The sequence below is a fragment of the Telopea speciosissima genome, chromosome 3 (assembly GCF_018873765.1).
Source record: "Telopea speciosissima isolate NSW1024214 ecotype Mountain lineage chromosome 3, Tspe_v1, whole genome shotgun sequence".
NCBI classification, from domain to species: Eukaryota; Viridiplantae; Streptophyta; class Magnoliopsida; order Proteales; family Proteaceae; genus Telopea; species Telopea speciosissima.
The window spans coordinates 14,702,527-14,730,496 of record NC_057918.1 but is presented as its reverse complement, the minus strand read 5'-3'; the positions used below and the strand labels follow the sequence as shown (position 1 = coordinate 14,730,496).

At 40.0% G+C, this 27,970-nt stretch overlaps 1 protein-coding gene and 1 long non-coding RNA gene across 2 annotated transcripts; one reads left to right on the top strand and one right to left on the bottom strand.

Annotated features, from left to right (window-relative positions):
• Positions 1-107: 107 nt before the first annotated feature.
• LOC122656394 (cell division control protein 48 homolog B) lies at positions 108-27,945 on the bottom strand. Its single transcript, XM_043850886.1, has 12 exons — positions 27,762-27,945; positions 27,619-27,663; positions 26,927-26,982; positions 26,581-26,733; positions 16,139-16,246; positions 9,361-9,460; positions 8,878-9,162; positions 8,639-8,808; positions 6,709-6,837; positions 4,080-4,167; positions 3,884-3,961; positions 108-659 (listed from the first exon to the last, which is right to left on the bottom strand). The coding sequence occupies exons 1-12, from the start codon at positions 27,900-27,902 to the stop codon at positions 195-197; spliced, it is 1,818 nt and encodes a 605-aa protein (XP_043706821.1). The 5' UTR covers positions 27,903-27,945; the 3' UTR covers positions 108-194.
• On the top strand, positions 5,606-18,574 carry LOC122656395. Its single transcript, XR_006332097.1, has 3 exons — positions 5,606-5,616; positions 11,816-11,825; positions 18,325-18,574. It is a non-coding gene; the product is annotated as an uncharacterized LOC122656395 (long non-coding RNA).
• Positions 27,946-27,970: the final 25 nt, after the last annotated feature.

Here is a 27,970-nt window from a genome sequence, read left to right as displayed (position 1 = left end):
TATGCTTCAACTTACAGCCCAAAGTAGATCAAAATACATTATATATCTGTCATGCCAACTTTCCAAATATACTACTGAAAAGGCAGCCAGGAAAATAGTGTAGTACATTCTTTTTCTAGTAACCGAGTGTAATAAAACATGATGAAAGCAACAAATCTTTAGCATGTTATACTGAGAGATTGTTAGCATATCCTTCAGGTGGTAGCTAAATCACTTATAGTTTGATCTGTAATTATAAGATATTTAGCAGCAAATATTAACAAAGAACTTGTGATACCAATTATAAATGTACCCACAAATTTCTTTGTAGAATTGCTTTTCTGTTTGGTGCTTGATCCAACCTGATCAGAAAATCTCAATGATGATGTGTTGTTTTTAAATGATGCGTATGTGATGACGTCTGCTTTGGTTAATGCTGGCTTCAATGAATCCTTTACAATCTGAAAATGACTGTTAGACACAACAGCAGCAGAGATGTCTTCACGCAGAGCCACCATACCTGCTTCCCTACACAAACCCTCCAATTCAGCCCCTGTGAATAGCTCAGTATCTTCTGCTATTTGTCTGAGATCAACATCATCTGATATCTTCATATTACGCGTATGCACAAGCAGTATCTCATGGCGGGCTTCTAAATCTGGTGGTGGTACATAAAGCACCTACAAGTTTAAACAGACTTACAACAGTAAGGAAGCTGACATATAGGTATGCACCCATAACTAAAGCTCATTTGCCCATAACTAAAGCTCAATGAAATAAACTCTGTCAAATAACAAGGAAATAAGAGAAGACTAACAACTAATTACGAATATTGGAATTTGCACATCTTCTTTCTTCTATGCAGGATAGAACCCTAAGGGTTCTTTTTCACCACTTGGACTATGCCCTGCTACATTAAGACACGTAATGGTCTAAGGGGATTCTACTGCATCAGGTGACGAGGCAATTGTCACATAAGATTGTGTAATATCATGTGTCGTCTGATGTTCAAAAAAAGAGATTTAAACCCATAGAAGAAGATCTGATCATAGTTGTCACGGCGTCACGGCGATCCAAGTCGGTGGAGGGGTGTCACGTCGATATATCGACATGTCGCCCGCCATGGCAAGCATGTCGACCATGTTTTATTTTTTATTTTCTCTATTTTTAATGTCATTTAGTATGCTATAATATATGTCCTATAACATCAAAAAATCAACATGAAAGTGTACTACTAATATACTATGGTTTAATTCATGAAAGTGTAATAACTATTAAATCAGTGAATAGTGAATAGTGATGGACTACTGGCTGTAATAACTATTAAATCCCTCCCCCCTTGTCTCTCTGCAACTGCAAGGCAAGAAGAAGGAAAAAACAAAAAACAGAGATAGTTCGGCTGTAATAAATCCCTCCCCCCTTCTGTCTCTTGACTCTCTCCCTGTCTTTGTGTGTGACACTTTGTGTATGTGTGCACTGTGCAGGGCAAGAAGAAGGGAAAAAAAATACATTCTCTGTCTATGTGGAAGCCTCCAACTGCAAGGCAAGAAGTCCCAAGGTCTGCGACTGTAAGCAAGCTAGTTGCAAGGCAAGAAGAAGAAAAAAGAAAAAAGAAAAAAAAAAAAAAAAAACCGAGAGGACTATGGTTACAGCACTGACTGGAATAAATCCCTCCCCCCTCTGTCTCTCGACTATGTCCCTGTCTCTGTGACTGTACAAGCAAAGAAGAAAAAAGGGGAAAAAAAAAAAAAAACCGAGAGTCGAGGACTACTAACTGAAATAAATCCCCCCCTGTCTCTCGACTCTCTCCCTGTCTCTGTGTGTGTAAATGTGGCTGTGCAAGGCAAAAGAAAAAAAAAAAAAAAAAACGATACTACTGGCTGTAATCACTACCGGAGGCTGGGAGGAGAAGAACTGAAGAAGAAGAAGAAGAGGTCTGCCTGGGAGGAGGAAGAAGAACCAAATTAAAAAAAAAATAAAAATTTACTTACTTGGAGAGTTGGAGTCCTGGAGGTTGCCGGAGAAGTTCGAACTTCGAAGGCTGCCGAGACTCGAGAGTTGCAGGAAGCGAGGAAGTTACCGTTGCCGGAGTCACGATCCCTCTCCTCTCGATTTTCCCTTTTGCGATTTCTATTTCCCCCCATTAGGGTATAAGTTATTATGTTTAATATTTTTAAGTTTTATGATAATGTGTATTGCAGGTGTAACTTTTCAAGTTACACCTCTAATACACATTAACGAAAAAGCATCTAAGTTATTAAATCGTTTTAAAAATATATATATATATAAACCTGACTTTTATACATTAAATGTTCAAATATCGGTCGACATACCCATATATCGTGGTATGGCGTCCATGGCGACGCCATGGAAGCCATATCGCTCGATATTTATACATATATCATGGCGGACCTCGATATGCCCTTTCCCCTAGCGCCAGGACGCCATGGTGGGGCCATGGCAACACCATGACAACTATGGATCTGATTGTACATGATAACGGAAACAGGGCTCCTGGTCTGAATCTAATCCCAGATCCGAGAACACACTAAAACATACTGAACCACAATATGCAAATTAGCTCATGTGGCTGGCTAGTGACTATTATTGCTAACCAACTGAACTGGACCAAAAAAGTAAAATGCTTAACAAGCCCGGTCACTTGCCTTGCATCCTATTACCTTCTATGCAAAGTCCCATTCCATACCCTATTATGGGTATGGGTGTGGGATAAGAGTCGGATTCTCCAAATTTGAAACTTTTTTTTTTCTTATTTTGTGGAGCAGGCTCCAATAAAGTCCCTTACAGTTGCTGATATAACTTCTGATCAGAGGGATTATCTCACACCTTGCGGCTGGAGTTTGTTTATATTTCCTGAGCACACTGATCTCAGCCACCTGGGCACTATTGAACCTGATATTCTGGGGTTCAATTCGTCCCCTAAAGACTCCTACTTGACAGCAAGGAGACCTGGAACTGAGGCCTGCTGGGCCTAATATCAGAAATCATCACACCACCTGCGGCTGGCCTGGTCTTCAAGTTTCTCTGGTGCAACTTTAAGGATCTATATCCCAGCAACCACCCATCGGATCTGAGAGATATTTGGAGCACAACATCCCCTTATTGAGGCCTACACTCGACCCTACTTTGCTGTTATTCTGCTGGCTGGATCTGGTTATCTACACTAAGTTTTTATTTTTGTTATCCTGCCATAACTCAGCCTCTAGCCATCAACTGAGCCTGAGATACGGAGGATTGTTTCACCATATTATTCTGCCCATTCAATTGTAACTCCCTTCTAAATCTTTTTGGTTTTTTTGTGGTATGTGATTTAAAGTTCAAATCTGGAATTTAGGTTCTGTTTTGAGCCTGAGATAGGAACAATTGAGAGTTCAGAGGTCATTATACCCTACCGATTATAGGTCTTGAGTATAGTTTTCTGTAACTGTTATAAGTCAGAAACCAGTGCCTATATTTGACCATAATATGGGGTTAGAGTAATTCCTACCTAACCTTACATTACTAGCTTTCTTACTTGTACTTGTATATTATTGTTATCTATGACATGCACAGGTTCCTCTACCCAGTTGGTGGATCCATATTAGTGACGTCCAAGTATCCAGAGTTTAAAGTTTTAACAGTCAGGTATATCCAATTCATGGACATGTGGCCAAATCCAACACCTGTCGAAACCCATGTAACTTTTGATTGCATCCCTGGGTATTCTATTCTAGCTCATTGGTCTGATCAGATTGAACTGGCTTGTCCCACCAATCAGAATGACCTCCAATTGGGTTCCAAAGCATTGACAATTTAGCCAGGGGCTTTCAAACACAACAGATAGGGATGACAGCTAAGCACTAGAGGTAGTTAGACCCAGTGCGACAAAAAATAGAATCCATACTAGATCAAAGCGACCAGGCCGCATCAGTGCAGCATCAATTGCACGGGGGCGATTCGTAGCAGCCAAAACAAGAATTCCCTGCAAAATGTGGAAAACACACCAATCATGAGATGGAAGCTAATGGTTATCTTGAAAACTTTTCACATGGTCTTATATAGACAGATGATAATACAATTAGCAGAAATACAATACTAACCTTAGCTTGTTCCAAACCATCCATTTCAGTCAGTAAGGAAGAAAGAAGTCTCTCTGCCACTGTAACGTTGCTGCTCGAACTACCACCTCTAGCATCAAAGGAAAGCAATGCAAAAAGAACAAAGATAAATAGCTTGAGATCAAAAGGTCAAATGAGATGGATACAAACCAAACATGTCAAGTAGAAGACATAGAGAAACTTGTAATAAATTCTAATTCTCAGCACATGAAAACACGATTATCAATTACATGTCAGAGTGTCTAAACTATACTAAACATTTAACGGTCTTCAAAATATTATTTGTCCAACACAAAAGTATTCAATCTTGGAAGAAACATAATTCTTAAAGGCATCCAGTTAAAGTTGGAAGCATAACCCGCATAATATGGGAAAGTTCAGGAGGATAAGACTGCATTTACATAAAACTCATCAAAGCCCTATCCCAACTAAATGGAGTCAGCTACATGAATCCTTTTTTCTATTCAACTCCAGGTCATATTACTTGTTGACTAAAAGATATACATATCTCTACTTCATTTACATAAACATTAATAAAAGATGCATCACATGTATCTAGTATTGCTAAGAAGAATTTACACTGGCCAACAACCCTTAACTGAATAAACACTTAAATACAAGACCATGGCTGAAACTAATGTAATCCTAGATTAGGGTTAACCTATTCCCAATTACCCACAACACAAATAACCAAATAGCAGCCAAAACACTGCAACCGCAGGTCTGAAACAGAGGTTTAGTCATCAGAAAATTGCTAACTCCAGAACCAGTTGTTCCCCAACTCGTATGGGACTGATACTCCTAACAAGTAAAGGTCCAATAAGGGTGATGAAACCCTAGAAATCTCAGCTTCGATTGATGGCTGAAGAGGGAGATACCAGCAGGTCACTAAAATAGAAGGTAAACTCAGATTTAGTAACTTAGTGAGTAGAGATCAAACCAGCCACGAGAAAGTAACCAAACTGGGATCGAATGATGCTTGTCTAGGGTAGAAACACTGCTGAAAGTTTCAACTGATTCTGATGGTTGAGCTGGAAGATATGACAGCAACTCCCAAAATAGAAACTAATTCTCTGCAGGCCAAACTAGCCACCAGCTTGGGTTCTAACTTAGATCGAGTATAGGATCTATGAAGAGGGGGCTCTGCTGCAAATTTGGTGAAATTCTGTTGGGTAGAAGTGAAATTATGAGGGTGGAATGAAAATAGAAGGTTTCAGCTTGTGGAATGGGGTGAAAGTGAGGATCGAGTGTAGAGAATGAATGGGGGATGGTGTGCTACAAACCCAGCAGGGTTTGTTGATGGAATGGGGGAGTAATGAAATTAGAAACTTGCAGTCAAAGGGGTTGCAGAGGTGCATCAATGGTTCCTATCGAAGGAACAACCAGCAACAGCAACAACACTGTTGAAGAAGTGTCTTCAAGTTTCGAGTGATGATCTCCAGCAGCAGCAACAGCAACCGGATGGTTTTCTGGGCAGTGGAATGATCACAGCAGCCTTGGCTCAATGGAGAAGGTGACAGTGGAGGGGTTGGGATAAATGGATTTGGCTCTCTCAGCCAGGCTCCTTCAGCCTTTCAAGTCACACACACAACTTGAGAAAGGAATCATACTTGCAGCAAAAGCAATTTCATTCAACTGTGTAAATTGTGGGGAGAGGCATAAACAGCCTTACAATCTAAAGAGGGCAATACTTGCACCTCAAGTAAGAGAGAAAATAAAAACTTGCCATAATAGGTGCAACATAAAAATAGAAACTAATCTAATTAACTATGACTGAAATAGATTAGAAACATAATAAGATCTTCACTCCTTCAAGTAGTCCCCACCATAATTGATATCGGCCAGCACTTGAAGTCCCAAAATCTTGTCAATAAAATTGACAATAATGTCCTTTAAAGACTTGAATCACTCATAAATAAAGAATGATCTGCCCCACAATTATTCTAGGAATATTCTCACCAAGCCAAATCAAGGGGCTGTGACACTGTTCACAAGAACAGAAACGTGAACAGTGTTTTGGCCTCTTTTCTTCATGTTTTGTCCTACATCAGAAACTTTGTGCATGTTTGAGGGAGCTTCTCCAGCTTCCGCTTCTGTAAAATAAATAGAATTATTTCATTTGGAACCTCAACTCATAATCTAGAGAATCTCCAGAAGCAGGAGGAGGGGCTGCTTCTCGTACCAGATTATGTGCAAGAAGCTCTCCCAAATACGCTCTTTGTCAAAAAAGAGAATCAAATGTGTTAGATCATATATATCATCAGGGGATACTGATGATCACAGAATTACTCATTGAAGGGTTCTGCAATGACTGCAACTTGCCGAAAAAGATGAATATCAAATTAATTTCATCATAATAATTTTTTTTTTTGGTAAATCATCATACTAATTTGACACCATGAGTCACAATTCAGTTTGACAATTAAGATTACTCTTCTTTTTTTTTTTTTGAGAAAAAAAACTAGGTGCAGCAAGGCGAGCTAGGACTATGGATGAATACATTTGTTCTATAAGTCTTACTGATCAATAAAAACTAGGTTTGAATGAAAAGTGACTATTCTCCCAGCATTAATGTGAATCAGGATTCTATTAAAAAATGCTAAGCGCTCACCGTTTGGCAGCAAGGACATCAACCTCATCGAAGAATATTATACTTGGTGCAGCAAGGCGAGCTCTTTGAAATGTATTACGTAGCAATGCTTCTCCCTCTCCAACATACATCGAGTACAATTCTGCGCCACTGATAGTTTATGAAATTTCAAGAAGTGCAAGCCAAACAAGCTTTATTTTTGAAGCTTCAGAACAGCTAGGCATTCATAAAATTTAAGATATATTATATATAAAATACTATTTATAATCTTCTAACAGAAGAGGAAAACTTCATTCTTTGCTTTTATTTAATTAATGAAAGTGAACCAAGTAATTTTTTGGAACCACTTATTACTTTTGTAGGGTGGGGGGCAAAATAGTTTTATCCATGGGAGAAAACCTGATAAACAAAGTCACAGGCATAGATTTGTGCAAAACCTCTTTGCTGCAGTAAAGTTAAGCGGATAACGACTTGGAAAACTCTTGACCTAATGAACAACAAACCATAACTCGAAAAGAAATTGAGAGTTGGAATTAAGAGGATTTATCCAGAAGTCATTAAGCAGCAAGTCACCAACACACACCGTGTTCTAATGTAGCAAAAAGAAAAAGCAATAAGCTGATCCTTGTAGGTGTATGCTAGCATTAATCTAATTAGGTGACATGAAAAGAGTAAGCAATTTCAATGAATTATTTAATTGTTTTTTTTTTCATTTGCCAAGAACTAGCAGTCTAAGGTTCTTCAAGGATATTGGCTTATAGAATTGCGAATTCAACTTCTTTTCCTACTTAAAACTCTCTGTTCTTATGTCATAGCCCAAAAGGAATAGCATGAGATCTCAGATAAAGAAAGAAATCTTCCTAAAAACCACTATTCAACTATAGGATTGGTAAAATATGTTTTTATTTGTAATGGCATTACTAGCTTGACTACTAGTACTCTATTAGAAAATAGATTATCACCTAAGTCTTACCAAAAACACAGAAACCACATTAAAGGTCATTTCAATCATAAAATTGAGTTAATTAAATAAGTATTTCACTGAAAATAATTATACAAAAAAGATGCTAGTATTGAAGCAAATTTAAGGTAATTGCATATCAGAGACCATAAAAAAGGTCCACCATATCCAAGACTAGTACATTTTCCACATGAAGAAGGTACACCCTTGAATAGAGGGGTCCAAGCTGGGAGATCTCTTATGCCAAGAGTAGGGCTGACTAGATGAGCCCAAGAACCTGACCATCAGATTTCCATAGTTTGTCCCCGTGTCTTGTTTCTATCTTTAACAGGTTGGTTCTGAGCCTTTTGGGCCTGGAGACATTCCAGCCTAGATAAGATAGTGCCTCCAAACCTTTTGCATGGGTTTATATTCACACACTCTATGCTCTGTGATAGAAGCCATTATGGTCTCTCTTTGACAAGTATCTTAAAGTTCCCTTATGCCCTGTTTGTTTGACGGAGAAAAGTGGAAAAGGAAAAAAGGGGTGGGAAACTTGTACTTGTTTCCCACAAACTACCACAAATGTGACTGCTTGGTTAGATGTGGTGGGAAACTTCTAGACAAGCTCATTAAATGCATTTATTCTTGTTTGGTGAGGTGGCACCCTTCTTTTTCCCACCCCATTCACTTTCAAAGTCCTACCAAATTCGTAGGACTTTGGCACTATTCATGGAAAAGTTACTTTTGAGTCTATCTCCCTCCTCTTCTTATTTCCTTTCTTTCCCATGGAGTCCCACCCCATGTCCATTTCCTCTCTCTCCCACTAAATCCCACCCCACTATAAAATGCATATTCCATTATTTCCTTTCATTTCCTTTCCTTGTCAACCCAATCCACAAAATGTGGGGCCCACCCTCACAAGTTTCCCACCCCTTTTTATACGTCAAACAACGGGGCCTTAGATCTTTAAATGGGATATCCATTGAAGAAGGGAACAAAACAAGTTACCTCAAAGAGAAAAATGAAGCTTGGGCAGCATGAGCTGCAGCTTTAGCAAGAGTAGTTTTTGAGCAACCTGGAGGTCCATGCAAAAGAACCCCGCGTATTGGCGATATTCCCAATCTTGAAAATGCACCAGCATGCTTAATCGGCCACTCAACAGCTTGCTGAAGCTTTTTCTGTTCAATGAATCATTTGTTAGAGGCCACCGAAAAATTTGGCAAGCAGTATAAGTATCTAATACAGACCTTCAAATCTTTTAATCCTCCAATATCATCCCATGAGACTTTAGGGATTTCCACAGTTACACCTCTTGTTATGCTTGGACCAACTACAGATTTAGCATGCTTCCAATCATCCATTGTCAAATTGCATAAGCCACCATCTTTACATATATTTGAAGATCTACGTACTGCTGACATTGCAGCCTCCCGGCATAAAGCTTCCAAATCAGCACCAACATATCCATTGCATGATGCAGATATAGCTTGTAAATCAACACTGGCATCCAAAGGGAGCTTCTTTGAATATAGCTGAGTGAGATGAAAAGAAAATATTGTTATAATACTGTAAGTGTCAATAGTTGCCATATAAAGGTTCCAAGTAGATAGCTGCATTACACAATTTGATTTACAAATGCAGTTTCATTGGACCAAGCATATAGTAGCTCAGTGTGTCAGTGAAATGTCTTTTCTGGACATTATGAAAATTTCTTACGGACTTGATCATACCTTCAGGATTTGAAAGCGCTCCTCTTCATTAGGTGGCTTGACTTCAATCTCAGCATCAAAACGCCCTGACCTTCGCAACGCCGGGTCGATTGCATCCACCCTTAGTATATGCAAACAAAAAATGATTAATACATCTGAATGAATGATTCTAATAATAGATTCCAAAGAAAAGGACCTCAATGAGATGATGACTAAATTGATTACTTGTCACAACAGAGATTGTGTAGCATAAATGATCATTTAAGTCAATAATGGATTTGACTAGCATACCTAATTTTTAAAGGACAAAGAAACTGAAAAAGGATAGGGGAACAGCACTCAACAGCTAATTCTGTATAATCCACCTCTGAATAGTACAACATCTTTTTCTTTTCTCTTTTTTTTGGCAAGCTTTTTAAAAAAATATCTTGTCATTCAAGTTTTTCAAGTGATTACCACATAAGGATATGGTTGCTAGATAGGATTGCACTGTGTGGGGGTCATCATATGCAAGTATTGGTAAGTATTGTATTGCATTGTATCGGCCAATACGAATACAATTCTTACCGATATGATAATTATTTTTAAAAAAAATAATAATTTGTACAGTCCAATACAGGACCGATATGGGACCAATATGGTCCGATGCACTTGATACACCTCCTCAGAAACTGCAAAACAGAAACCATGTGTGAGATACGAAACTGAGAGTAACCGAAGGCCTTGGAAACTTGTTTTCTCTTCAATATGAGTTGGAGGTGACGTGAGAGTGAGAGACTCTCAAACTTGCAAGAGAGAGAGAGAGAGAGAGAAGGGGAGATTATGTGAATAGGTAAATTAGACTTGATACGCCTGATATGCCTCCTTAGAAACTGCAAAACAGAAACCATGTGTGAGATATGAAACTGAGAGTAACCCAAGGCCTTGGAAACTTGTTTTCTCTTCGATATGAGTTGGAGGTGATGTGAGAGCGAGAGACTCTCCAACTTGCAAGAGAGAGAGAGAAGGGAGATTATGTGAATAGGTAAATTAGACCACCATGCCTCCTATTTATTCAATTGATTCAAAATAAAGAGAACATAAATGCCTTTGAACACAAGTCATTACATATAGAGAAACCCTAATTCCCCGAAAGTACAAAACTACTCTAGCGTCGGGGGGCCTTGTTAATAACACCAACACTCCTCCTCAAGCTGGAGTGTATAGATTAAGTAACCCAGCTTGCCAATAATCAATCAAGTGAAAGTGTGCAGCGGCAGAGGCTTTGGTGAAAATGCCGGCAAGCTGATCGGCAAAACAGTTGTTTAAATTGTATATCTCGACCACACCCATCTTCTGTCTAATATCAGTCCTCTGAAACGAGATATGAGCTGCTCATCTTCTTCATCAACACCAGTATGTGATAACAAATCATTAAACTTGTCAATATATTCCTCAATAGTCAAAGTACCTTGTCAAATAGTGTTGGGCTGATCATGAAGTCGTCTTCGGTAAGGAGGTAGGTACTTCTCCTTGAGAATATCTTTCATAGCTTCTCAAGTAGTTGGTTCCATGTGACGACAAATTAATCTTCCCTCATGTGCGCGCCACCAATCTCTGGCCCCTCCAGTAAGTTTAGTTCGGGCCAGCTCCATCTTTCAATCCACAGATAATCGAAACCACTTGAAGTAATCATCTAAGGCACTCAGCCAATCATGGAAAGCAACGGGATTGTGTTTCCCATTTTACTCTTTGAGATCCAACTTCACCTCATGTTTGTCATCTCGGTAATGTTGGTTGCTATCATATTCTTCATCATTTTCAAAGTCATCACGGGTGGCTGTTGGTATAGCTCTTCGTGATCGGTGTAGAGGTAGTCGAGGACCATTATTCACAGTGGGTTGCTGCCCTCCTGTACGAGTTGACATCTCTCTCAATTCCTTACTCTATCTTATCAGATAACCGCTGAACAGCTTGTAGAATAGCATTAGGAACATTAACAGAAGCCTGGTTAGAACTTTCTTCCATAGCTCTCATACCAAGTAATGTCAGTTATAAATAATCAACCTCAGTAGAAATAACAACCCAGACAGCAAGCAACTCCCTGGCCTCAGGCTTCTCTAATCAGAAAACCAGAATTTGAAGATATAATAGAGTGAACCAAGAGATGGGACTTAGCTGTAGATCGAAAAATGATCTGAAGGAAGGAATTCAATCCTCCAAAGATGGGCTGATTTTGATGGCCTGATATGGAGATCTGAAGTTGCAGCAGTAGAGACTTGGCGATCAAGTCACTCGATGTCTTCAATGGGAAAAAATATGATATCGATCAGATCTGTGGTCTGATCCTCCACAAGTATGGATCAAGTGGTCCTCTTGAAGAGATGAAGGCAGTCACCAATCTTGATGAAGAAAACCCCTTTCGATTGCAGAGATCAGTCTTGAAAAACCAGCAACAAAATAGAAAGAATGGGAGATGGAGGAGATTGAGTAGAAGGATGGTAGGGGTAGGGATAGTTGGCTATCTCAGCCTGGGTATCACACCCTCACAACCTCTCTTAGGATAATTAGATTGCAAACAGAAATAATTTTATTTCTTCAAATCGTGGGAAGCTCTTCAGAGCAATTACATATATACAGCCCTAAAGGCTGAGATAAAAAATAGAAGTTAGAATCTAAATAGGGTTCCCAACTAGGACTAGGATTCCAAACTATACTAGGCTTCCCAATTAGGATTACAACTCGACATAAATAGGAAACTAAATGAAAGTCTAATACAATAAAAACCTAAAATCAACAGACCACGATTTTCTGTTGGTGTAGCATATTCCCTACACCTACAGTGCAGCTGGTGTAGGGGAATCCCTACACCTGCGGCTGTATTTCTTGGAGTACAGCCTAGATACATCACATAGGCTTCAACAAGTGCTGCGATCAAGAGCTAGGTCAAGCTTACTCTGATACCATGATGTGAGAGCGAGAGACTCAAACCTGCAAGAGAGAGAGAGAGAGATTATGTGAATAGGTAAATTAGACCACCATGCCTTTATGTAGTCCTAGATAGACAAGGATCTACTAGGAGCCAAGTAAATCAGGATCTCACAGTCTGCTGGTTGATTGGGGCAGAATTGGGAAATTAGGTCAGAATTAGGGTTAGGTTTAGGGTAATGGGTTTGGATCTTATTTAGTAAAGCTAGGCAGGTTTTTAGGAGTATAATGGTGTAGGTTTGGTAAGGTTTGAGTGAGGATTTGAAAATTGGAAAATTAGGGTCTCGAGAAAGGTTAGAGTGAGAGAAACAGGGTTTAGAGATGGAATTAGGGCAAGGACTTTGGATCGAGTTCTATAGGGCTAGTGAGGATTAATCAGCCAAATTATGGAGGTATTCTGATGGTTGGAAGTGGTTGATCTAGATTTTTAGGGTTTAGGCTTCACTAAGGGAAGTTAGGGTTTAAGTGATGGAATGGGGCAGCAACCTAGATCGAGTGTAGGGATGGATACAGGAATGCTGTGATTAAAAGTTGAATGGATTCTGATGGAGGGACAAGGCTGAACAGGAATTTTAGGGTTTAATGGAGCTAGGGTTTAATGGGGAGTGGTAGTATAGTTTGGAATCCTAGTCCTAGTTGGGAATCCTATTTAGATTCTAACTTCTATTTTTTTTATCTCAGCCTTTAGGGTTGTATATATGTAATTGCTCTGAAGAGCTTCCCACGATTTGAAAAAATAAAATTATTTCTGTTTGCAATCTAATTATCCTAAGAGAGGCTGTGAGGCTGTGATACCCAGGTTGAGATAGCCACCTATTCCTACCCCCACCATCCTTCTACTCAATCTCCTCCATCTCCCATTCTTTCTATTTTGTTGCTGGTTTTTCAGGACTATTATCTTTGCAATCGAAAGGGGTTCTTCATCAAGATTGGTAACTGCCTTCATCCCTTCAAGAGGACCACTTGATCCATGCGGAGGATCAGACCACAGATCTGATCGATATCATATTTTTTCCCATTGAAGACATCAAGTGACTTGATCGCCAAGTCTTTACTGCTGCAACTTCAGATCTCCACATCAGGCCATCAAAATCAGTCCATCTTTGGAGGACTGAACCCCTTCCTTTAGATCATTTTTCGATCTACAGCTAAGTCCCATCTCTTGGTTCACTTTATTATATCTTCAAATTCTGGTTTTCTGATTAGAGAAGCCTGAGACCAGGGAGTTGCTTGCTGTCTGGGTTGTTATTTCTACGGAGGTTGATTATTTATAATTGACATTACTTGGTATGAGAGCTATGGAAGAGGATGTTAAGATGGATGTGTGGTAAAACAAGGAAGGATAAAGTACAGAACGAACGTATTAGAGCGGATGTGGGAGTCGCCCCGATCAGTGACAAGCTTTGAGAGAGTCGCTTAAGGTGGTTTGGTCATATTCAACGGAGGCCTAGAGACGCCCCAGTAAGAAGGAGTGATATGATCCCGATTGACGGAGCTAAAAGAGCTAGGGGCAGGCCTAAAAAGACCATAGGAGAAGTGGTGAGGAAGGACATGCATAGCCTAGGTCTTGTACCTAGTATGACTTTGGATAGGGCCTATTGGAGGGCAAGGATCCAGATAGCAGACCCCATTTAGCTGAGATTCTCCTGTCATGTTGGGTTGGACTTCTTTCCTCTTACTATCTTTCATCTTTCACTTGTCATTTTCCACTTTCCATTTTGTATCTAGTGTCATATTGCATCTTTCCTCAGTTTCCATTTCTTCTTTCATATTGCATTCCCTGTTAGAACTTAGTTTTCTTTTGTTGTGTTTGGATCCATGTAGCCGACCCCATTAAGTTGGGATAAGGTTGAGTTTGTTGTTGTTGGTAGGGTTTAGGTTGGAGGATTAGAAGAAGGATGGACACTATAACAGTAAATTACTTACTTGAAAACTGATCTTCAATGGCAGCAGCAGCTTGAAGAAGATTCTCTCCCAATCTGAACAGATGCAAGGATTTGAGAAGAAGATTCTCCCGGTCTACAAGACGCAAGGAGTCGATTGGAGATCCACCAATCCCTTTCACCATGATATTACTCACAAGGCAGCACTCGCAAAGGAGCAAAACAGCAGTAGCAATGGCAGCAACAGAAAACGATTTTTTTTAAAAGTCTAAATTGTGGGGGAGCCTCCCACCATTTTACTATTTTATAGTATGGCCTTAGGCCCAATCCTATTACAAATATGAAATATTCCCCTTCTAAAATCGTGAAAGGGGTGGGACACTCTAATTAAAAGCTAAAATTTAAAATATTCCCTAACAACCAATGGGATTAAATCCCCTAGCATCCAATAGGATTATTTCACTTAAATTGAACCATGGTCTGAACTGGTTCAATTTAAGTTTACAATTAAACTAAAAAAACTAAGTATGAGAAATAACTAAAGCTGAAATAAACTAAGTATAACGTAATCTAAGGTTCCAACACTAGGCCCTAATCTTAGGGCGGCTGCTTCTTGCGGATGCTTGGATTTGCATCACGCCTCCTATTTATTCATTGGTTAAAAATAAAGAGTAAGACATAAATTCCCTTGAACATAAGAGAGAAACCCTAACTCTCCAAAAGTACAACACTACCCCTTGTGTTGGGGCCTTTGCTAATAACACCAACAGGAGGAAATCATCTAACATAAAAAAACGACCCTAATCTTCACCATTTCAACAAGTTTTAGGAATTTAAAGTGTTCAAATCGCTGATCGAAATAATTTGAGCAAAAAAGTGGTGAAGTTGCAGATCTCTCTTTTTTATTTTTTATTTGTTATGCATCACTAGATTAGGTAACGGCTCAAATCCTTGCATCAAGCAGATACATAAATATATATATTACATGATTAAGCGTTTTATGCTTCAAAACTGTATTTTATATGTATGGCATCCATGCATTTCTTGACCATTTCCATGTGTATCTTTAGCGTATCTTGCATCTCTCCAATACGATACGTCTCTTAAAATCACCCCTCCTATACAATACCTGATACCAATACTTAAATCCTTGATGATATGCATTAGATAACTCATATGTATACACGTGGATCAGGCATGTATTAGAGTAACAACAGAGACATGAATTTTGATCAGGCAAACAAGCATTTTCCTACAGGCTGCTGTTCGGCATAATAAGCACAACTGTTTCCACTTATGCAAAGAACCTGACGCTGGAGCAACGTCAACAGATTAGCCCATCTAACCATAAGTGCATTGGATAAGTGCTCATGGGCTTTACTTTGGGCAACAAGTGAACATGGGCTCATGTCAAAATGTAAACGAACTTATAAAAAGACTTCGATTATTTCGTTCCACATGACTGATCAGAAGAAGACGCATTGGCTGAGGGACTTGAAGTAATGAAGTCTTCCAGTATGAAACTCAATTGCAAATACAGTCATGTACTCATGTAGGATCACATTTTTATACCGATACAGAACCCAACCAAACTCCATAAATGAGAAAGCAAACTATGCTGTTAGGCAAAAAATATACGAAATATTGAATGCATAGTATTGATCAGCAAAAAACTAAACTAAGAGGAGCATATTAAGGGATGTGCAAAATCAACATTTATAGGAGGAGTCCTATTTACTAACCTCTTAGTTGGACAACAAAACATATAAAATTTGCAGAAATGTAGATGAGGGCTTATTCGCATCCAACAAGCCAAGACAAAAGAGGAACAGTACAAACCAAGACGGAAGAACATTTAAACTCACAGATGCTAACAGATTAGCAATAACAAGAAGCATTCAGACAATTCACAAAATGGGTCTGTTTACATTTTCAATTATTTAACCAACCTGTTAGTTGAAGCCACGACAACGACCTGCAAAGGAGCTTTAGAAGATGGCTTGTTGGCATCCATCAATGTGAAGAGTTGAGAAGCTACACGAATGTCCTGCTCTCTCCTGCACTAAACAAATATTTCAAATATTTAGATGAATGCCTATCGATGTATCCCATAATAGCATCATTTCTTGTTTCAAAGTATTCCTGAACAACCAAAAGTTAAGAGAACTAGAAGTAGGTGCCAAACAAAAACTAGGCTAAGCAAGATTTAAAATCTCCTGAAGTCTTACAGACCTAGAGAGAAATCTCCACGCCATAGTTCTACAGATTAAATTTCCTAACCGTGGTTGTTGAGATTTAGAAGCTTAACCTCTTGGTTTGCAGGGAGAAACTCATTTTGCTTGACAAGTCCCTCTAACTGACCGTCTGACTGCTATATTTCAAGTTTGACTTGGAATAGGTTTGTGATAAAGGACTGATGCAGAAGCCGAAACCATGATTTAATTGGCTGTTCTTTGATTTTCGTTGGAGCCTTTTTACTTTTCTTATGATAGGGTTAAAACAGTCTTTTTATATTTATTTTCTTAAGTTCTCCCTCCACGATTTTAGAGGGATAGGTGTTTTTTTATTTTATTTGTTTAAGCTAATACTCCTATTTAGAGTATAAGTCTATTATGTTTTATGTTTGTGATTAGAATTCAGATTAGGAATTCCCACTCCTAATCTGATTAGGATTGCTTTAGATTGATTATTTGTAAGGCCTTTTGGCCCCCCTTTATTATTATAAATAGTAGAATCGTGGGAGGCTCCCCCACCTATTATGTTTGAAATTTTGTTTCTTCTTGCTGCTGCCGCCATGACTGCTGCTGCTTCTCTGTCTTGTGTGTCATATCAAGACCCCTTGTGAGTTATATCAAGGGCTAGGGTTGGAGAAATCCAGCGACTCCTTGCATCTCGCAGATCGGGAGGTTCTTCTTCTTCTTCAATCTTCAAGCTGTTGCTGCTCCTGCACATTAACCCTGCAATTTATCCATTCAACCCTCAACCCCATTAAACCTGCAACTCCTACTTCAACTAGGACTCCATTATAATTCCAGATCTAACCATCACCTTCAAACCCTATTCTCAGTCCACCTTCCCTACATCATTCCCCACACTCGACCTCAGCCCTAGCCCATAATTCCCACTCTAACCCCTTCATCTCTTCACTCCATTAAACCCTAAAGCCTGTGACCCGATTCTGCCCAAAATTGCAGAAATTCAAAACTTCTCCAAACCCTAATATCTTTATACCATTAAGACCTCTGAAACCTGCCTTTTAAAACCCTATAAACCCCATTGTCATTACTTAGCCCTAACCCTAAATTTTGCCCTAATAACCCTAATCTGCCCATTCGGCCAACCCTTAGACAGAACCTGGTCCTAAGTGGAAGTTATTTCACCTAGGCTACATTAAGGACACTAACCTTTAGGACAGATTAATGGATGACAATGACATGGCATAGGAACAGAATCACAGTAAACAAGAGTAATGTAAACAGATCATAAAATGGATGGAATAACTCACAAAACAGCCATGGTTCAAAATATGGTCAAAGACTGGTCCAAACCTACTGTACTAGAGACTAGAATATCTTGAGAATCCAACGATTAGAGGAAGAGTACTAAGGGTGTACAGGAAATAGAAACTTTAGGAGACAGCAAACTAACAAGTAAAAGGAACTTGAATAACATAGTTTGCCTTCAAATTCATATTGATGGAAGGTAATAAAGAAAGGAGTAAACTCACCAAATTTGAAATCAATCAAAGGGTTGAAACCAAAATTTCAGCAGTAGCATGATGCTGTATCTGTACCTTCGAGACCTCAACAGAAATTATTGATGAAATAGGGGAGGATCCTTTGGCAGTAGCAATGGAAGGACTGAGATTTATTTTCTACTTTCAAACAACAGCCCAAGTTGCAACAATAACAGTTCACGCAGGCTATGAGAAGAGTGTCCCAGTGCACAAGGCTCCTGCTATTACAGGGTCTGGGAGGGGCAAATGTACGCAGTAACCCCCTGCTTCGCAGGAGAAGTTGTTTCCACGTTTTGGACCCGCAATCAACAGGTTGCAATAGCGCAACTTAACCGTTGCGCCAAGGCTCGCCTACTATGAGTATGCTGGAAAAATAGAAAGAACAAAAAAGAAGAAGAGGAAAAGAAGGGTATGGCTTGGTTTCACCTCCAAAACCTAAGTAAGGCTTCACCACCCACCAGTCCAAGGTTTCACCACCTTGGTTGCAATTGATTCACCACCAGACCATGCTCCATTGAAGAGATGCAACAGGTTGACTGTCCAAAAAGGTGGGAGGGGTCTCCCTTCTCTTCTATTTATTAATTTGAGTAGATGTAGTACAAAAAATATAAAATCTTTGTTACAAAGTAGCCTACAATACAAAATAGAAACTGCCTAGGAGATCTAGTTACTAATGTTGGTGTTATTTTGTACTTATCTGTGTATTAGGGATTCTCTATATAAAGGGCATACCCAGTGCACAAGGCTCCAGCAACTGCAAGGTCTAGGGAGGGTCATAATGCACGCAGCCTTACCCCTGCTTCGCAGAGAGGCTGTTTCCAGAGACTCGAACCCGTGACCACTTGGTCACAATGGAGCAACTTTACCGTTGCACCAAGGTATTAGGGATTCTCTATATGTAATGTATAAATAGGAGGCATGGTGGTATAATTGACCTCATCATGATCTCCATTTCTCTTCATCTCTCGCAATCTCTCTTCTCTCTCTTACGTCTGCTGTTTCTCGTGTTCCTCTTTCTCTTGAAGGTTTGAGAGTCTCTCTTGCCCTCACATCATGGTATCAGAACAGGCTTTGACTTGGCTCTTGATCACAGCACCTGTTGAAGGCAGCGATTTTCTTCTGAAGACTACAACCAGATCTGGATCAGATCTGCAATGTTTTGTGATTGAAGCCTTGAATTGAAGCTGAAGAGTGGAGGCTGAATCTACAACAATTGATGGTAGTTGGAATGAAAATTGAGGCCAGAATACATTAAAAGGGTGTACCCAGTGCATGAGGCTCACGCCACTGTGGGGTCTGGGGAGGATCATAATGTACGCAGCCTTACCCCTGCTTTCGCAGAGAGGCTGTTTCCAGACTCAAACCTGTGACCACTTGGTCACAATGGAGAAACCTTACCGTTGCACCAAGGTCCACCCTCGAAGGCCAGAATACAGTAAGCTCTGGAAATTACAATCCTATGATGACAAGTACTATAGTGAAACTTAATGGGAGAATTATCTTGAGTGGGATTAGTCCACCACGATGTTTATTGGGAGTAGAAGGTTGATGGGCTATATCAATGGCAAGGTGAAGGAGCCAAAATAAGGGGATTCTTCTTATGATCAGTAGGAGAGTCTCAATCTCACGGTGATGGGATGGTTACTCCATTCTACGGACTCTTCTATCAGCCGAAATTATTTGTTCATAAGGACAGCCAAGGATATTTGGGAGTCAGTACAGAAAACTTATTCCCAAAGGCATGACAATGCTCGATTTATCATCTTCAACGAGAACAGATGGTTATGGATCCACAGAGTTTGTCTATTGAAGAATATTTCAGTCGTCTCACACAGAAGTAGGAGGAATTGGATCACTACCAACCTCTCACCACTGATCCGGAGGTTCTCAGAAACAGAATGGAGCAGCAACGTGTGTTCAAATTTCTTTCTGGTCTTCCCTCTGCCTTTGAGTTGCAGTATGCTCAAGTTCTTGCTGAGGACAATCTTTCGACACTTGAGAGTGTCTATAACTATGTTAGAGGGGAGGTTTCTTGGGCCTCTATGGTCAAACGAGCTGGAGAAGACAAGTCTGCCTTAGCTGTTGGTTATAAAGTTATAAAATCAGACACTTCTCATAACAAATTTCCGCATCATCACCTCATTGAGGAAGAAAAGGACTGCTTGAAGTACAGCCACTGTGGAAGACCGAGGCATACTAAAGATCATTGCTGGATTCTTTATCCACATTTGAAACCAGCGAAATTTCAGGAAAGAAGTCCAAAATTTGGCTTCTACGGAGGGGGAGCCCGTTCCAAGTGATGATGGTGCTTCCATTCACCCCCCTGATCGTGCTATCCAGGAGTTGTCTAATCAATTGTCCTCTTTGAAAGCCTCTTTGGAGAAACCGAATACTAGGCATCATTTCAAGTTTTACAGCTAGGCTGATGCTAATCATTCCCAGTCTGTTCCTTCTAGCTCTTGGGTTATAGACTCAGGAGCCACTGGTCAAATGACAAATAAGAGTGGGGGATTTTCTTCATTAGTTCCTGTTTCTGGATTAAACTTGCTGATGGGTCCATTTCTCAGGTTACTGGGAAAGGGACTTATCATTTATCCTCCTCACTTCCTCTTTCAATTGTTATTCTTGTTCCATCTTTTCCTGCAAATTTATTATCTGTCAGCCAGTTCACCAAACAGCATAACTCTCGTTTAACCTTTTTCCCACCTTATTGTATCTTTTAGGCATGGTACAAGATTTTGCCGAAATTTCGAAAACCAATCGAAATATTTTAGTTTCGCAGGCTGTCGAACCAAAACAGCCTGCAATACTGAAGAATTTAATGTAGGACAGGATTGAAGGTTCAACCAGTCCCAAAACAGGATCTGAAATCAGGAAGGGTGGCTTGGGTTAATGGAAATAGGGCTGGAATGCTCGGATGGGTTAAGGGTTAGTCAGGGTTACGGTAAGGTGATGGAACGAGACTGACAGTAGGGGACTAAAAGGGTTAAACATAATTCAGTAAAACAGCAGGTTTCCCCTCTGCTGATTTCAATAAAAGGCCAGGAAAACTGAGTTTGAGCAGAATTGGTGAGAAATCCAATAGCAGCCAATCTGCTGGGCAGATGAGGCTGAAACTTGGATCAAGTGGGGGTCTTAGAGGGGAGAAGGTATGCTCAAAAGATGGGAGAAAGGTGATGGTTGGATTGAGCAGGGGAAGGGTGTAATGGAATTAGAAGGTTAGGCTGAAAATAGAAAGTAACCTGAGAATGAAGGTCTGAACAGCAGCAGGGAGTCTCGGTTGGTGGGAAAACCCATCTAATGGCTTAACAGCTTGTAGGAGATGAAGAACAAAAACTGGAAGAGACCTCCTGGGCTTCCCACCGCAAGGAGTCAGCCAGATCATACACTAGCTCCTTGTCCAAGGATCAAACACCAAGGGAAAACTTCAGTAGAAGCAAAATAGCATAGTAGCAATAGTTGAATATCAAAATCGTGGGATGCTTGCCCTCCTGGGTTATAAACTGAAATAAAGAGAGCAAGGATTCAAAATTGGAATGTCTCAAAATTAGAAACTTCCAATTTTGAACCTTACTTGAGTTACAAGACACTACCAGCCCAATTAAATAGAGGCTGATGTAAGCCTGACTATTCTAATAACAAAAATAAATAAAAGACTCAACTAAACTATGGGACCACCACTTAAATTAGACCAGCTGAACCAACCGGGCCACTGGTTCATTACAAAACTCAACAAAGAAAACATAAAACAACCCAGTGGAATCGTGGGTAGCCTACTCAAAATTGTGGCTGGCTGCCAAGGTAGTCAGCAGCCTTCTTTTTTTCCTTAGAGTACACCCTTGGTTCTGCATCAGAATTGCAATGCTCTCGGTTTTTTGTTTCGTAGCACCGATATTTCAATCAAAACTGTTCAAGGCCTTAAGTATAAATTCTCATACTTCGAGCAAAATGGGCTGAAATTTTGACCCATTTCGTCTGGTTTCAGCAGTGAAGGTTAAAAAACCCAGTTTTTGTGCTTTCTTGGCCAAATCACTGTTGTACAAGGTTGGAACAACTACTTTGGCAATAGAGGAATGCAGTGGAACCAAAGATTTGTTGCATTGATGGAAGATTTGTGCAAGATTCAAAGTTGGAGATTACTTTTCCCAAAAACCTATTTTTCAAAAAATAGGATAAATGCTTTGCGGTTGACATTCAATTTTAATTTATGTTACACACCATAGCTCAATCTATGACTTCACAGAGCCGGAATGTATTTTCTGATTTTAAAATATTTTGAATGGAAAAAATTGATTTCTTGCTACACAATTGTGAAAAAAATGGGACTCTAATACTTAATATTTTATTTTTCTATTTGTAACAAACTATGTATGAAAACATGACTTATGAAATGGTTTATAATTTGATTTCTATTCATTCCTAAAGAAAATTTAAGTTGTTTTACTTGAATTATATGTGTTCTAGTGCTAAACCTTGTGTGGAATAGGCCATAGAGAATGTAATCAATGTATACAGCGAACAGTCGAACACTACAACCTAGGGTCCGAAGTCAAACTACCATTTTGGGTGTAATTTTTTAAAATTGAAGGGTTTCATTATGTTTAGAGGGCCTAAAATAGGGTGCCTTAGAAGTTTTAGGACCTAATTTAGCAATTTGGCACTCAGAAACCAACCATTGAAACTTGCAGAAAAATGTCAGGGTTTCGACTAAAAATTCGGTTTCAGTCGAAATATTTCTGTTTTGAGCCTGGTCGAAACCTGGTACTATGCTTTTAGGACCTAATGACAGGGAAGAGGATTGGGTGTTGTCTTGAGCAGGGTGGCCTCTACAACTTGAAGAACCCTCTTCCATTGCTTGCTTGAGTAAAGGGGGCACATAAACCATGCTCATCTACTGTCATGGCATAGACACCTGGGTCACATGTCTATTCATTCTCTTTGTTTGTTATTTCCTAAGTTGTTCGAGTCTGTCAAAGGTTTTCAATTGTCTTGTGAAATGTGTCAGTTGTCTAAGCATTGTAAAACCAGTTATCCTCTAAGCGTGAATAAAACTGATTCAATCTTTTAGTTACTGTATTTTGATGTCTAGGGACCTTCCCCAATTACTTCTCTTTTTGGGCATTGTAATTTCATTTTATTTGTTGATGATTTATCTCGAACCACATGGATATACCTAATGAAAAGTTGTGATGAGGTTCCTTCAATTGTTCAGACCTTTTACAAAATGGTGGAAACTCAGTTTAAAGTGAGAATCAAAGTGTTTCGTGTTGATCAAACACGAGAATATAAGAAAGACAGCCCTAGTCGTTTTCTTGATGAACAAGGGGTAGAAATTCAGTTTTCTTGTACTGATATACCTCAACAGAATGGTGTATCTGATAGAAAAAATCATCACCTTTTTGAGGTTACTTGATCTTTACTTTTAGGGATGAATGTTCCTAAGACATATTGGGGGGATGCTGTCCTAACTGCTGCTTATATGATAAACCGAATGCCTACTCTTATTATTGCTGGAAAATACCCTTTAAAACTCTTTAAACCTTCACATACATCATTCTCCTTACCTCCCGAAGTGTTTGGGTGTGTGGCCTTTGTTCATGTGTTGGATACTTATCGTGGCAAAATAGGTCCTCAGTCAGTGAAATGTGTTTTTCTTGGATATTCTCTCTCTTAGAGCTCAGAAGAGATATAGATGCTATTATCCATCCCTGAGAAAGAAGTTTGTGTCCAAAGATGCCACCTTTTTTAAGATCTACCTTGCTTTTCTCCAGGAGGCAGATCTGTTTCATCTCCCTCCATTGGAGATTCTCCTCTTCCAGTTTTGCTTGATTCCTTGGTGTTGACTCCATTGGATTTCTTTGTTACTATTTCTATATATCCTCTGCCTATCCAGGAATATACTCGACGATGCCATGTTGCAGATACTCCTGCTGCCCCCTACTGTCCCTGCTGTTACGAGTGATCACCATCCTCTTTCTTCTTCATCGGGTGCATGGAACGAGGTCTCGCCTAGATCTCCGAGATATCTCGGTTTTTTGAAGGTCCGAGACGAGAAAGAGGATGAGTTAAGGAAACAGCATCAACTTGAGATCTTGGTATTTTACATTAATAGTATGCTTTCTACTACTAAATTATGTAGGGTCTGTAGTCAAACTCCTATTTGGACTTTGATATTTCAAAATCCGATAGTGCCATTGTGTTTAAATGGCCCAAATTAGGCTGTATACCAAGTTTCATGACCAAAGTAGGTAACAAACCCACTGAAACCATGGAATGAGTTTACAAAAAAAAAAAAAAAAAAAGATCTCGGTCCAACTCGGTTTTTGGCCTGACCGAGTTGGGGTCCAAAACCGAGACCTCGAACCATAGTTGTCAAGGTGTCGCCTAGGCGTCCAGGCGCCATGGCTGACTTGGTCGCCTTGGGCGACTTGTTGGTGTCGCTTGCAATTTGGACCCTCTCCACCGCCTTGGGTCGCCGAGACGCCGCGACAACTATGCCTTGAACCATGATTGGTAGGGGTAATTTTGTCTCTTGGACCGCCTCCTCGTTGGGTCTCTCTAGTGCTACGTCGGCTTGGGACCACAACCCTTCCAAAAAAAGATACACATGAGGGACTCTAGTTTCGAAATAGTAGATTGAGGGAGCCCAAAAATGCCAGACCAGTAAATATAAGATGCCTAAAGGACATATCTAATCAACTCAATGCGGCTAGCTTAAAAGAGAACCTTGCTTTTTCAAAGTTGGAGCCTTTTCTGAAGGCAATCCAAGATGTGGAAGCAATGGTGGGTAGTTAACCTGGAGGGGATCAAAGGTAAACCCAAGTACTTGACCGGAAGCAGGCCCAAAGAGAAACCAATAATCTCTGCAAAGTAAGAAGAACATCCTCATCGAACCCAGCTAGGAATAGGAGGGATTTGGAGTAGTTGATACGGAAGCCAGATAAGCATTAAGAGAAAACAAGATAAGGATTAGATCAAGGAGGGATCAGCTTTAGAGAAAATCATGAGCTCATCAGCAAAGGTCAAGTGGGGAATTTTGAGAGATCTGCATTTCGATGTGGAGGTAACGAGGCACTGGTCCATGCTAGATTGGAGGCTTTTAGAAGGACTTCAAGGGCAAGAGTGAAGATGCAGGGAGAGAGTGGGAAGCCCTGATGGATGCTGGCAGAGGAGGAAAATAAACTGGCAGGGCTACCACTGCCCAAAACTAAAAAGCGGGGGGAGATACAATGGAAGACCCAATTGATGGAAATAGGGGGAAGGACATCTTGTGGAAGACACTAATAATAAAGTCACAAGATAAAGAGTCAAAAGCTTTGTGGATGTTTATTTTCATCAGAGCAGAAGGGGGGATTTTCTGTCAAAGCCTCTGACTAGCTCAAAACAGAGAAGGATGCCGTCTGAAATGGATCTGCTAGGAATGAAAGTTGATTGGTTGGCATTGATAAAGGCATCAACCACCAGTTTGAGGCAATTAGCAAGGATTTTGGCAATGAACTTGTACAAAAGATTGCAAAGGGCAATGGGACGGAAGCCAGACAAGGAGGAAGCACCTTATTTCTTGGGGATAAGGCAGAGAAAGGTTGATTAATACCTTTATTTGATTAGGGGTATAGGAAAAAACTACAAAGGGCTAAAATGAGGTCAAGTTTGGTAATATCCCATGAGGAGGAGAAGAAGCCCATACTAAACCCATCCGGTGATGCAGGGCCATCAGCAGTCCCTGCCAAGCCCAGTCAAGCACCCCACGAGATACCAGCTTAGGCCCAGGCCTCCTTGGCCCCCTGATTGAGCCTGCAGCCCAAGAGAATCAGACCAAGCCCATGCCTTGCGTGGTCTGGCCAGGCCTAGCCTGCGTACAGATTTTGTAACGGCCAATGTGTGGCCCAGTTTTATTTAGTCTCTTATTTTTATGTTTTTTCACATATCTAGGTAGTTAAGTATCTTTTAATTTTCCTAGTTTCTAGTTAAGTGCATTTTCGTATTACTAGGTAGATTTATTATTTGTAGTTCCTATGTATGGGAATTAGTTTCTAGATTTTTGGGGGATTGTTTCTATGTATGGGGGGTTGTTCCTAGGTATTGGAATCCCACTAGCTTGGGAATTGCAACAGTTCATTTATGAAGATGCATGTAACCAAAGGAGGTTCAACTGAACCTTTTCCTCCCTACATAAAGAAATCGCGGGAGCCTCTTTAGGCAACCAGAATTGAAAAAAAGAACTCTTGAAGATTACATCCTATGGAACTCAGGTGGGCTGTGGATCTCAGCGACTACATCCAAAAGTGGATCTCTTTTGGTGGACCTAGGTGGACTCCTAAGGTGGGCTCTAGTGGATCTCTAGTAGCCAAAAACTATCTTTTAATTTCTGTTTATCTTCTCTTCAATTTCAACCATCATTCTTACCTAGTAATATGAAAAGACACTTAACTATTGCTTAAGCGACATAGCTTGATTTTAAGCCCTTTTTCCTTTTCCTTCCCCCCCCCCTTTTTTTTGTGTGTGTGTGTGTGTGGGGAGGGGGGGGGGGGAAGGGGAGCGGAGGAAAGGGAGGCAAATACAAAGAGAGAAGACTAGAAAGCAGAAGCATAGAAGTGAATGGTACAGGATGCAAGGTAGTACACTCTTGAGATATGGGAGAATTCAACCACATACCTCGAATCACGACGCGGACAAAGTGCATCAATCTCATCGATAAAGATGACTGACGGCTTGTCTGATGATGATGCATGAAGTGATGCTTCTGAAAAAGCTTCTCGCAGAATTCTCTCACTTTCTCCAGCATGCCCCCTATGGACAGAATGTGGACTAGACCCACAAAACAGAGCAGAAGTAAATAAAACCCAGAGCAATGAATTGGGAGCCCACTCTGCCATCATACAGACTAGTGTAGCATTCAGTAGAGCAAGTAAATCTAACTATAAAAGGTATATCATCATTATAATAGAAAAGATAATTAAAAACGACACCAATGGCTTACATGTGAGTTACAGTTCAGTACCTAATGATGGTCAAGGATGCACCACATTCTTGAACAACAGCACGCACCAAGCTTGTCTGAGAAATAACAAGAGTTTATAAGTTGGTTGAGTACATATTATGAAACGTTTCAGGTTTCAAGAAATCTTAAGTTCTCAGATGTTACTGAATTCATATCATGAAAATCCTGAGTAGCAAAGTACTTCCATCTACTTGTGGTTGTCTAAAATTATAGAGTTTTCAGATGGATAACACCTAAAAGAGTGGTATTCGAAGGATAGATGACCATGAGGCACCTTTTCTACTGATTACTTCAAAAAACTACATTTCTGTAAAATGAAACATAGCCTTAGTTCAACACGACATCTCACCAACATAATAAGCGATGAGAATACAGCGAACTTGACAAAGTCAAGACCTGATTAAGGTAAAGAAACTGAAAAAACACAGTGGAGTACTGAAAAAAAAATTTGCTTTCCCACCCACAATAAAATTCAAGAGAAACAGAAAAGCAAACAGTTCCGACATACCAGGCCTTCTGATGTTTGATAAGACTCAATGACCAATTGTAATTTGTCATTAGAGAACGTATGATTACAGTACATCTTAGACCGCAGTTTCTATACCAAAAATTTGCATCTTTTGTGAAACATAAATTGAAATGAAAGTTCAAAGTTTGGGACCATGCAATCAAAGTGAGGCCAAAGGTGATACCTTTCCGGTTCCTGGTGGACCATAAAGCAGCAACCCTCTGCGCCACTGAAGTAAAAGTCCAACGTTTACAGCCCAACATATTCAAAGTGGAGCAAATGAACACTCACTCAATTCAAATAAGGAAAAAGAGAAGTGAGGATTACCTTAAGGCCAATCTTTCGAGACTCACGAGAATACTGGAGGGGATAAGTGATGAGTTCCCTGAGAGCTTCAAGAGCTTCGGCATTGCCACCAATGGCTTCCTCTGCCCTCCACTCGCTACTGCTCCCACAACTGCTTTCCATTGAAAGCCTGAAAGCGAAGAACCATAAAGGCCTAAAAACCCTACTTAGAATGTCAAGAGCTAACCTAT

Excerpts from the sequence above, each read along its gene's own strand:
- LOC122656394 (XM_043850886.1), bottom strand. The coding sequence starts at position 27,902 with ATGGAAAGCAGTTGTGGGAGCAGTAGCGAGTGGAGGGCAGAGGAAGCC. Across the intron at positions 27,664-27,761 it reads CTCGAAAGATTGGCCTTAAG|TGGCGCAGAGGGTTGCTGCT; the intron begins GTAATCCTCACT and ends CTTTTACTTCAG. Across the intron at positions 16,247-26,580 it reads TGTCCGCGTCGTGATTCGAG|GAGAGAGCAGGACATTCGTG; the intron begins GTATGTGGTTGA and ends TGTTTAGTGCAG.